This window comes from Argentina silus (genome assembly GCF_951799395.1).
Source record: "Argentina silus genome assembly, chromosome: 3".
Taxonomy (NCBI): domain Eukaryota; kingdom Metazoa; phylum Chordata; class Actinopteri; order Argentiniformes; family Argentinidae; genus Argentina; species Argentina silus.
In genome coordinates this window covers 28,914,348-28,927,334 of record NC_139657.1, presented here as the reverse complement: position 1 = coordinate 28,927,334, position 12,987 = coordinate 28,914,348, and the positions used below count along the sequence as shown (strand labels likewise).

Sequence of the window (12,987 nt, the reverse complement as noted above, 5' to 3'; positions counted from 1 at the left end):
TTTACAGAACAAATTTTGAGAGGCAACTGTCTAACCCCATCATAACCAAAATCATAAAGCTGTTTTACTTAAATGTTTTCAAACAACAGGAACACAAACAAACACTGTATAGCTTCAAAATATGTTTAAAATACCCATGATAATGTCACAGACTGTCAGTTCTGGCATTCAGAGTTCTGTTCATATTCATATTTGTGAAGGGTAACACTTCTTCACCCCATCTCACAGCTTTATGTTGCAGAGCTGATTTTTTATTGTTTTTCGATTGTGGCTTTAATTCCAGGAAAAGTTCTGTCCAGGTGTACATCTATTATATTGGTAGCCAATGAAACCTGTTGTAACCCCTTGCAAGTTTTAAGTTCACTTGAGCTTCTCCCTCCATGTCCTACAAAACAGAAACAAAAAAGGGGTGTCCAACTGTTGACCGTAAATAGCACTGTGACAACTATGTTTAAACCCAAAGAGGATAGTAAAGGTTGTGACTGGGATATTTTGACAGCCAATAGAAGGCTATATCAGCTGTGACTGGGGGCGGTAATTAGATGGTTTGGGTTTAGTGTGTAGAAGTAAGAAGAAGTGTTTCTTAAGAGTGAATACATATTGAACAAGGCATAGTCGTCAACATTGTTCAAAACATTTGTGTCTGGTAATGTACACACAAGTGCTCATAGTGAAATATTATTCAATTCATAATGTAATTTAAATTAAGCCCATATGAATGTCATTAGAGTGACATCATGTTCTTAGGTAATTTGCATTCATTCATTCATTCTCTCTACATACTTTCTTGTCAAGCTTATCCACTCTGGTGCAACGAAAACAAATATCTAATATGTACTGTTAGCTTGTCAAATATTCAGGATATGTATTTATGAGAGACTGGGAAGTCCAAATGCTGGTGCCTCCAGTCTTCCCTTGTGTCGGAGCATGAGCCTCAAATGAACTGGACAATATCCTGCTGTCTGAAAAACAGAAAGCATTAGCCACAGCTGGTTCATAGAAAGTGTTACCGTGACTTTCTGTTAGGGTTAGGGTTAGCTTTTATTGTTAAGGATTGAAAAATGTCACTTAAAGGTTTTGGACTTACTTTTTCCAAACTGAATGAGCTGTGTAATGATGGTAATGTTGATGTCTTGGTCTTCAGTGATAAATGATGCTCATTAAGGCAGAAATTAAATTACAGAGTGTCTGCCAGCTGAAGTCAACTATAGGTTTGAGTAGTCGACAATTAGCAACGGTGGGTGTGTACGTGTGACGTGCTTGTATGTTTGCTGAAAAGGGGCAAGGATTCCCAATGTGTGACATAAGTCCGACATTTGCTTATTTCCTCCATTACATGAACTACTGCAGTGTGTATTGGGTCCAGTAAGTAGAACAATAAATTTCCTTTATTTCTTAGCTTAAGCTTTTCTTCTGGAATCAAGTCTTAACTTTCTAAGCATCCACTCCAGTTTTTCTCCTTTGAACAGTTTTTTGCCATTAAAGTGTGAATGTAAATAAGTCGTTAATAGCAAGGAAATGTTTTTTCTTTGTTTGTTTTGAGCATAATACATTGTTACAGAATATGCCATTTTTTTAAATATAAAACTTAACTAAAAAGTGCTTAAACTCTCCTCAAAGGAGTAACTGCTCTATGCTTATTTGACCTAACTAATTTCTAAATGTATCATCAGCTACTTCACACTGTATCTTTTGCAACAGGTGTATGCTTTCATTTTTTCTGAACTTCAAGGAAATGTACATGTTTTCTGAAAAGTAGTCTTGCCGAGTACAGGAAGTAAAAGCAATTCAAGTGTCACTTCCAGGGGGTGAGGTAGCAGCGAAGACATCACACTCCAAAGAGACATCACGTTGCATCTGCAGTGTCTTATCACGTTGCATCTAAACACGCCTTGTTAAGTAGTTGTGTATGAAGGGGCACGAGATGTTTACCTCTCCCATCTCCCTCCCTCTAATTACCTCAAGCAGATGAGCCTGATAGTTAGACCACAGAAATGTGAGACCAACCAATAAACAGTCCACTTGGAGAGGACAGTCCATGTGAAGGAAGCAAAGGCAATCAGTGCTGAATCCTAACCTACTGTATGAAAATAGTCTAGGCTTCAATAGAAACAGAGGCATAGAACTCATGATGATATGACACAATTGTAACCTTGACCTCCCCCATGAAACTGAAAAATAGTTAGTATTTTGTTCATGTCTGTACAATGTTGTTAACAACTTATATAATATCCTTGAGGGTGAATCGGTTGTTGTTATTCAATAAATCTGTCAATCTGGATAAGCAGTCACTCCGGTGTGGCAATAATGAGCTTAAGTTGGTTCTGTTTACTTTCTCAGCTGTCAATCATCATAGTCCTGCAACCACATGGTGCCAGTATGTGTCAAACACCCACCCATCTGGAAAAAAACATGTGGGAACAATCATTTCATATTTTCAACCAGGGATAATGACCAATTAGCCTTTGACATATATTGTAAAAGCAATTCAACAGACACATTGCTAAATTAAAATATTTGATTTGATGTTTTTGTTTGTTTATGTTGTTGTTATATATATTTTTTGTTTTGTATGGCTTGTTGGACCAACAGGAAATCTGGATACCAGTTTTGATTGAATAGGGCTCCAGAATTGGACAGTGAACTTCACATTGTTGTCGCCTGGCAAAAACAGGCATATACCTGCAAGGGAAAGTGTATGATATTTGACTCACTCAGCTGGCCAAGGTGTACTGTTAGTGGTGAATGCTAATTAGTAGTTTTGGAAGGAAAGACAAAGTAGGGAAAATGTCAGAAGTGAAACCTTCACTTTGAGTTTATGACCAGCTGTTGTATTACTTACCCCTCTGCATCCAGTTTGTTATGGCAATGATGATGATTGAACAACAAAAAGAGAAACAAAGCGTTTTTCATTATGAATAGCAATAGAAAAACAAGTATCCTTCCATGCTAAATAGTGACTCCATGGTAATAGTTCTCCATCATTTGTTTCCTTCAATTTAACTTCAACTTGTTATCCTCAGAGCTCGAAGTGTATTTGGTACGGTCTCTTCTTATTCTCACTTCATGGTAGCAACTATGTCAATCTCTTCATTGCCAACCTTCACAATGACTATACTCCACAACACAAATGTTTGCATACCAAATGGTTTCTTACTTCTTAACGTATTGTAGTTGAATATTGTTTTTTGCCTCATCCTGTAAACCAAATGAACAGTTTAGACTGAACAGTTATCCTAGTTTCAATGTTAGAAATACTTTGACAAGAATTTTCATTGTGGCTATACAGGGTGAAGTCATTTTTATTTGCGTTCAATTTATTTTAACGTTGAGTCCCACACGTATGCTGTGGAATATTTTCCTTTTCTATTGTATTCATACAATCAATGCACACACACACGCACACGCACACACGATTCGTTTGAAGTATTCTCAACATGCATTCTGTGTCGGGTTTATACGGTCCATATGCCCTTCTCTTCGGGTGTTTCTTTCCTGTCTCTGACCCTGAAGAGCCCGTCCTTGCTTGTGTTGGATAGAACAATCATACCCCCACCCAAAAAAGTTACAAGTGTTTATTTAATCTACACATCATGTAGCACATTCCTGTCACCAGATCTGTGCGTGGCCAAGAGCCCAGCTGTGAGGTGTGTCCTGCCACCTTTGAGCATGCAATGGTTTTCATTATGGTGGGTTGTGTTTTTGACATTGTTTCAAGGTCAATAAATGAATCAAGACTCAAATACTGTAAATTAATAAACCTCACATAAGGTTTATGAAAACGAACATGGTGTTCCCTCTTGTGGGTCTTGTAGTCCTGTGATCAGCATTAATGTTGATGTCAAGATACTTGAGACATACCAAGTTATGTTTATGTTCCTCTACTGCAGGGGAAATGTTAAATCTGGGAGTTGATCTTAAGACAACAGAGGTGTGTCTGATCGTAATCACACACTTAACACTAACATTGTTTTAAAGTGGAGCTGATTTTCCATAGCTAGGAAATACAGTGCCCTGCATAAGCATAATGGGACATTGAAGCCTTTTTTTCTTATTTTCTATACTCTTAATCGAACAATTAATATGAGGTTCAAATAGATATTCTCAGCTTTTATTTTATGGTATCTGTGTACATATTGGTTTCACCATTTAGAAATGACAACACTTTTTATACATAGTCCCCCTATTTCAGAGTACCAAAAGTAATAGCATAACTGGCTTGACAGGGGTTTCTGGTTAGTCAGGTGTGTTCCGTCACATCATTTGTGCAGGCATAAGAGAGCTGTCAATGTCTAGTATTGATTGATTCGCCTTTGGCTTGTCAAAATCAACAGTTCAGAACATCATTAGAAAGAAAAAAAAACACTGGTGAGCTCAGCAATCGCAAAAGGGCTGGTAGGCCAAGGAAGAATTCTACAGTGGATGATGCTCACCATGCTCACCATGAAACATTAAAAAAACAAAACTCCCACAGATCAGGAACACTTTCAGGTAGGCCTGTGTCATGTGTCAGAGACTACCATCCGCAGAATACATCACCAGCCGAACTACAGAAGCTTCACTGCAAGGTACAAACCACTAGTTATCCTGAGAAAAGATGGGTTACAGTCTGATTGCAGTTTGCTAGAAAGTACCCAAATAGCCTGCAGAGGTCTGGAAAAAGGTATTGCGGACAGATAATATTCATCTTATCATGTACCAGAGTGATTGCAAAGATTTACAGCATACCACTTCATCTGTGAAACATGGTGGAGGGGGTGTTATGGTTTGGGCATGTATAGCTCCCTCAAAAACTGGTTAACTTAATTAGTAACTTAAAGTAACGTATTCTGAAGTGTGTAAAAATATCTTGTCTGCTCGAGTACAAGCCATTGCCTCCATATTATTTGGGTTGCGGTTTATCATACGGCAAGACAATGACCCAAAACATACTGCCATAGCAACGAGGGAGTTTTTCAGGGTCAAAAAGTGAAAAGTTTTTGTTTGGCCAAGTCAATCTTCAGATTTAAATCCAACTGAACATGTATATTATTTCCAGATTAGATTTTAGGCAAAAAGACCTAAAAACAAACAACTGAAGATGGCTGCAGTACAAGTCTGGCAGAACGTCACCAGAGAATAACATATCTTAAATATACCCTTAAATAAAAGCTGACAATCTATACTAATCTCATAGTAATAGTTTGATGTCAATCCAATCTTTTGGACTATAGAGCCAAAACAAGAAAAACATGCTTCACTGCTATACATGCCCAAACCATAACACCATGTCACACATGTCACACATGTCCCATGACTTACTCAATGTACTGTATGTCAATAGTCAGCTGAATGGAGAAATATGAAATCCAATGGAAATGGAAATTAACACTAAAGTAAGGTGAATACAAATGAACTTGAATGTAGACTTACTTTTGTAAGTATATTCTTTATTCAATGCATGTTGTTTCACTTTTCAATGTAATAAAGTGAAATAGTGTGTGTGTATTTCAGATCCAATAATAATAAGTTACAGAACATTGCCTTACCCGATTACCTTGTTTTGAAAGATGTGTGGTTAAAGAAGTAGGAGTTTGGCCTTTTCCTGTGGTGAATTCAACATTGTGAGACCTCCCGATATCAATCACCCACCCCCTCCCAACTCACTCACACACACACACACACACACAATGGCACCGTCAAAACAACCCCTCCCCCACGTTATTACCAAAGAGTCTTTTGGATACACGCCACTCTTTGCATGTGTACCTCCCTTTCCCATGAGACAAACCTAAGTGTGGCATTGTTTTGTCATGTGACCAACCATAGACTGTATACAAAGTTGCAAGACTGCATGACTCGCTTGAGTTATGGCTATGTCACAACTAAATAGATATTCTCTCTAATGTGCAATACACTTTAAAGGAGCAATCTGGGATTCGAACAATAACAAAGCGGTCTCCCCACCACTTTTTTTTTGGTAAACAGCTGGGGCTGGAGAAATGTTACCACTCTTGAATTCATAGAGAGCTTTTGTTTTTAACCATGTTTTGAAGATTTACAGTGTATGTTTACAACAAAATCTCTTACAAACAATGGAGTAAAACAAGCTTATATTTTTGGTTCTGATAAAACAGTTGAACTAAGACCAACTCAAGAATCAATGGTTATTGATTTAAATCATTCATTTTGAATTTCTCGGACCAGACAATAATTTGTCCTTTTCCAAATTGAAACAACTCATAAGTTACAAGCTAATTCAGAATGGAAAAAAGAATCTGGGATTCGAACAATCTGGGAAAAAACAATCTGGGATTCGAACAATAACAAAGCGGTCTCCCCACCACTTTTTTTTTGGTAAACAGCTGGGGCTGGAGAAATGTTACCACTCTTGAATTCATAGAGAGCTTTTGTTTTTAACCATGTTTTGAAGATTTACAGTGTATGTTTACAACAAAATCTCTTACAAACAATGGAGTAAAACAAGCTTATATTTTTGGTTCTGATAAAACAGTTGAACTAAGACCAACTCAAGAATCAATGGTTATATATATTTGGTTATATATCATTAATTTAAAAGTCTAAAAATGGATGTAACAATGCAGGATTTAGATTTCCCCAGCACACATCTCAAACACAGAAGACCCGGAAAAATAATGCTCAATAATTACTTTATTACACAGTGTGATAAAGTACAAACAGTGGACCCCCCCCCCCCCTTCGCCACCACCCCAAACAGCATTGTCCCTTCTCGTCCCTTTACCAGCCTGACTATGCTGGCCTAGTAGAACACCACCCACAGGTAGGTTTACCCTCCCTATTAATTACAGCGAGTCCTCTGGTCTGCCTCATGAAACGACTGCTCCATTCAGTGCTCCCACTGGGTAACGTCCTCGATGGCCCCGCTTCCAATGCAGACCTCGAGACGTGCCGACAATGGTGACTTTCACTGCGGCAAGCCGCAAGGCACCGTAGGGAAATACAGGCACATTCACAGGCGATATCATGTTCCTTAATGGGCGGAGCTAAGGCTCCATGTAGTGCATTGATCAGGGTCTTTGTCTCCTCTGCCCACTGGAACATGATCCCAGCTCGCCTGTCTGGTACGGCCTGCTTTCTCCCACAGTAGGGATGGGTTGGTACACAGGTGAAACACAAATCAAACAGACAGACATACTGTATAAGGGGGATTTCATAGTGGGGACCGCTCCCCTCTCAAAGTTTCAGGGTCTAGGGTCTAGGGTCTAGGGTCTAGGGTCTAGGGTCTAGGGTCTAGGGTCTAGGGTCTAGTTCAGGCATGTGGTGGAATAGCTCTTCCTGCTCAGCTCCCAGAGATCCAACTATACAAAACACAGGGGTTTTATCCAGCTCCCCTCTAATTGATCACTGGCTACAGGTGTGCCTCTTAATTAGCAGACTGACTACTGGTGTGTCTCCTTATACCCTGTTACTCCCACCCCGTGACAGTCATGTACTCTCACTTGAGAGAGAGAGCCATGCTGTCTCACGGCTAAACTATACAGTAGGCCAGTGTTTAAAAGGTTCATACTGCCATCGCATCGGTGGTCTACCTCAGTGCCACTGCTGTGACAGACATGAGTTGTGAAATGCTGCCGAAAGCCACCACTAGGTGGTAACAAGAGCTATGGAAAAGAGAATGGTTTGCCTTATCAGCTTGCCTTATCAGATAGATTGGCAAAATCAAGTTTATAATAGCAGCTCATGAATTATAGAGTTGAAGAGTGGAAATGGTTTAAATGTCAGGGTATTTTAATGAGGACCAAGCAATAGGACCAAATTCTATCTACTCTCATACAATCATCATGCATTCTCTCGCAGCGCAGAGAAGTGGGGGAAATATTCTTGCGCCATCTGACATGGATATGGCTTTGATAATGTATTGATTACAGAATGAAATTAGGGATTTTCAATGCGAGACAGGTAAGGATTTTGGATTTTAGTGGGATTGAGACTGGATAGAAAAGGAGCCTACAGTTGTTATCATAAAAAAATGTCATAATAGGATATGTCATAATTTCTCGTCCACTCAATGTAAAACACTGCTGAATCAAACTGAATGTCACACATATCAAGAACTGTCCAAGGCTACAGCAATGATATGACACTTATATGAAAGTTATTAATTTGTAGCCAACGGACAGGAGTGAAATAGAACAGTAAAATACCAACAGTTAGGCAACTACAAATCACTCATTGGAGACAGGCAGTAAAACAGTGAAAATATATATGATTTGTTCTAAATCATTCATTTTGAATTTCTCGGACCAGACAATAATTTGTCCTTTTCCAAATTGAAACAACTCATAAGTTACAAGCTAATTCAGAATGGAAAAAAGAAATTAAAAAAATAATAATAATAATAATAAAAAAATAAATTGAAACAACTCATAAGTTACAAGCTAATTCAGAATGGAAAAAAGGCGAAACTAATAGTTCATGCTATTAAATATTCACGCGTAAGAATGTAAGAGTAAAATTAATGGTAATTATTGTAAAAACAACAGCACACACGATTTGACGGTGATCATAAATAAGGCATGATAGTAAATAAGACATGCTGATACGTAAAATATAATACATACTGATAATAATCACGGCAAACTATAAGGCAGAATAGCAGTCTCTAGTAGCAACAAGTCAGTGTGTTAGATAGTTTTAAACACATTTTGAAGCTGTACAGTGTGTGTTTAAAATTAAATTTTTTACAAACAATGGAGTAAAATAAGCTTATATGTTGGGTTCTGATGGGGTAAGAGAGTTGAACTAAGTTCCTTGGGCATTTCTCATTTAAAAGTCTAAAAATAGATGTACCAATTACACATTGCTCCTTTAATCCCCTGAAGTGCACATGTTTTAGCCCAATACTAACACACACACCTGATTCAACAAACCAAGACTTGATTATTATCTGAGTCGCTGACTCAGGTGTGATAGTGCTGGAAACAGTGGAGCCTGTTGGAGGTAGAATTACAATGAGTCCATCCTCCAATTTCTGCCTCCACCAGCCTCCTCTGGCTGAGAACTAAATGTGGACTCCTGTGGGACACGTAGCATCAGGTGCAAGAAACCCAGTCTAATGGGAGGACCCCCTCTCATTACAAAATTAGACACTTGATGATGAGACAAAGGCCTAGGAACATGATGACACAGAGGCAGGAGAAATGAAAGGATAGAATGACCAGTATGTCCCCCAGCAGGCTGTTGTCCCTGGGCGGGGGCAGAAGGGGGGGCGGTGGGTTCTGGGGCATCTCACAGTAGACCCCTGTCCAGCCTTGGTAACACTGGCAGGTGAACTTGTGCTTCATGTCCAAGATGTCGTGGTTGTTAAGATGGCCGCTCACGTGGAAGCAGGGTCCCCTGGGGCCCGGGTTACTGCGGATGTGGAAGAAGCGGGGGTTGAGGTGGAGGTAGGCGCCGGAGTCTAGGCTCTTGCGCACACACTTGCCATTTTTCTTGCACAGGGCCTTGCTGCACAGCTTGGCGGCGGAGGTCACGTTGATGACATAGTGGCCCAGAGGGCCGTCAATGTACTTCTTCACAGCCAGGCAGTTCCTCTGCAGGCCCACACAGATATACATTAGTTTAACATACACATTGGCATAACAATAGATAAGCCAACAGTTCATTAGAAGAATGGTTATAACCTACAGTATAGTAGTTAACTATAGGTTAACTACTATACTGTCTCCTCACTCTACCTCTTGTCTTGTATCCTGCTATCAAATGTTCATTCTCTCTCTCTCTCTCTCTCTCTCTCTCTCTCTCCCTCTCTCTCTCTCTCTCTCTCTCTCTCTCTCTCTCTCTCTCTGTTTTCTTGCCCCTACATGTATGTCAAAGTGTCTTTACCTCAGGGAATGGAGGCTTAACTCTGTTTACTCTGATACACAAAATGAGCTTGATAAAATGTCTTTGAATGCTGATCATTTGATCTACTGATGCCACCCTTACATCATGGATATTTCAGAGTGGAAACATTACTTTTTTTAACGACTCTCATCCTTGAAGTAACATTCTGCAAACAAATTCACTTCCACGCATAATTTACAATTGATGCAGCCCTTGTAAACAGACCCAGAAAATCATCACGTGACCTTTTTCAACAGAGCTCTCAACCACTGTCTGATGTAAATCAGGCCTTCTTTAAGGTTCCTGATCTCATAAGCCACAGTGACTACGCTGAAATGTGCTATTTCAGGAGACACTGAGAACTAGTCAAGAACTCAACAGTAAAGGAAATCAGTAAAAGCTCTTCACATGTCATGTGCTGTCAATCATTGTCTCATGGGAACCTGAGGTTTATGTTGAGTCTTGCTAACTACATTACAACTTGCAACAACTTGACAGTGTTATGCAATTTCTTGTTACCTGATGTGTTGCCAGTGTGAAGCAGGCTCTATGAAGTGGTCATGCACATTAATTAATTTATTCATTCACACAATGGAAAAGACAATTGTTATTCATATTGCCTTTATTAAACAGTGTAATTTCTTTACCTGTGTTCGGGCATACTCTGAGGAGCCCCAAAGCACCACTCCTGCCGCCCCCAATGCTGCACTCTCCCCAATTGTGTGGACCAGATCACTCTAGTGGAGACATATTGAGAAACATGACACTCAAAGCATTCTCCCCCTCCAGCCTAGAGTATGGTGAGATGTCATAAAGCTTGCCTAGCTTAAATACTTGACCTGCTCCAGTGCCTAATGTTGATACTCTTTTACCTCTCGATAATCTCTACCTCTTGATTCCTTAGCTTTAGAATAGAGACTAATATTGTTAATAAATCAACCCAACATTACTGATTATCAGTTATCAGCTATCCAAAAGTAGAACATATTCCAAGTCACCTCACCTCAGAGAGGACCACAAAGGTGTACGCATAGAAGGGTCTGGAGTAGACAAACACGGGCAGTGTGAAGTCGGTGCGGGCAATGGACGCAATCCTCATGGCCTCTTTGATGCGGTAGTGGACAAACTTGACGGTGTTGGCTGATGACTTGAGCTCGTAGTCCAGGTAAACAGAGGGGAAAAGGGCTGTGCTCTCCCTCCACAGCCACATCAAGTGGTCGTTGCGGACGTGCTCGACGTTGGGGCACTCCCCCGTGTAGCGCTGTGGGTGCTCCTTGTAGCCATAGTTGTAGCAGTCCGGGAACAGGTAGAAGCCCCAAAGACCATCCGGTCGCCGACCTTCGGCCAAGAGCAGGGTGGCGTTCATAAAGGCCTGCCCTGCCCTCTCGAAGGACTCCTTGGCCTCGTTCTCCACCTTACTCTCAGGCCAACTCGGGTGGAGCTTCCGGATCTGCTCCTTGGACTTATTGCGGTAGATGTCCTTGGAGCCCCAGTTGCGCACCCACTGGGGTCTCCAGTTCTCCCAGTCAATCACGGCCAGGCCCCGGAAGTCCTTGTGGGGGATGAGTTTATCAATGTCGGCCCGGGCCTTGCTCAGATGCTTAGAGAGACTCTGGTTCTGGGGCAGGCCCCCGTTGATGGGGGCTCCAGAGCTGGAGTAGTACGGGTAGTGGCCAAGGTGTCTATGGTAGAAGATGGTGACATTGGGCCCACTGAGGGTTTCATTGAGGTTGGCCACGATGTCAAAGACACTGAGGTCCAGGTCCACCTTGAAGCGAAGGCGGCAAGACTCTGTGGGAGCGTTCCACACTACCACAAATGGCCGGTGAGGGATCAGGGGAGCACGGGCTTGCTTCATCTGCTCACCCTGGACCCCAACTCTCACCCCAATCTCGACCCACAAGCTCACCACTACCAGTAGATACTGGACAATCAGCGCCATCGCCCCCGAGTCCACATGGATCAATTAATGGTCCTATCCCAGGGAAAGGAGGGGGAAAAGAAAGTAAACATCAGCAAAAGTAAAAATCATTGGGTTGACTGGACAGGGATAATTAGTGGGGCTGATGAAAGGACATTGAGTAAGGGTCAGTGAACTGAACTGCTCTAGATTCCACACACAGCACAATGCTCCTCTATTCTCATAGAAAGGTGCCATTTGACAGGATGTGTCTCTGTCAAGTATGTTGTGCCCCAGTAGGTCATGTATATGTGTGCCTGGATTTCCCAAACAAAAATGTATTGAGTGGGCGTTGGTTATGATGTGACAATGATGTAGATATTTACATAGTTGGGATTAATTAGACCAGGTATTTTTCCTGTTTTGACACTGATTTCCATCTACTACCCCACCAACAGCCTGTCACACACACACACACACACACACACACACACACACACACACACACACACACACACTCTCTCTCTCTCTCTCTCTCTCTCTCTCTCTCTCTCTGTCCTTCTTCTCTTGATAATCCTTTCCAGCTTCTTACGTAAGATGCCCCCACCTCTAATTACAGTTGGCGCCTTCTCTCATAATAATAATGGGGGTAATATTCATATTTTTCCAAATGCAGGGAGTGGAACCATGACCCAGCTCTTACATGGCTATTGAGGTTGCCTCCAAAGGAGACATGGAAAACCAGTCCTCATTTTCACTTACCACTAATCCAGAGCAGGGAAACCACTGATGGGAATGCAATTGCTCCATTCAGTGGAAGTAGAAGCACATTTTATAGTTTGTAACATGACTAACATTAACCATACTATCCTCAGGATATATTTGTGTATTTTAAATGTTCATCTGCTTTAAAGGTGCAATCTGTAATGCAAACGAAGCGGGCTCCCAGCCACTTTTTCGTAAACAGCTGAGGGATGGGGCTGGGAAAATGTAGCCACTCACTATTTCATAGACAGAGCTATGGATGCAAGGACTGACCATCCATGAGATAAACATTATACTTTTAACCATGTTTTCAAGCTATACAGTGTTTGTTTACAATTGCATTGTTTACAAACAATGGGGTAAAATAAGGTTATATTTTGGGTTCTGATGGGGTAAGACAGTTGAACTAAGCTCATGAGGCATTTATAATTATTCTTCAAAAATCATTGGCTGTATATAATTCATTTACAGTTCAA

At 40.9% G+C, this 12,987-nt stretch overlaps 1 protein-coding gene across 1 annotated transcript; it reads right to left on the bottom strand.

The window, feature by feature from the left end:
* Positions 1–9,095: 9,095 nt before the first annotated feature.
* On the bottom strand, positions 9,096–11,788 carry hyal6 (hyaluronoglucosaminidase 6; the record flags this gene model as incomplete). The annotated part of the gene is made up of 3 exons (XM_083666277.1): positions 9,096–9,554; positions 10,494–10,583; positions 10,850–11,788. The coding sequence occupies 3 exons, from the start codon at positions 11,786–11,788 to the stop codon at positions 9,096–9,098; spliced, it is 1,488 nt and encodes a 495-aa protein (XP_083522403.1).
* Between the last annotated feature and the right edge of the window lie 1,199 nt (positions 11,789–12,987).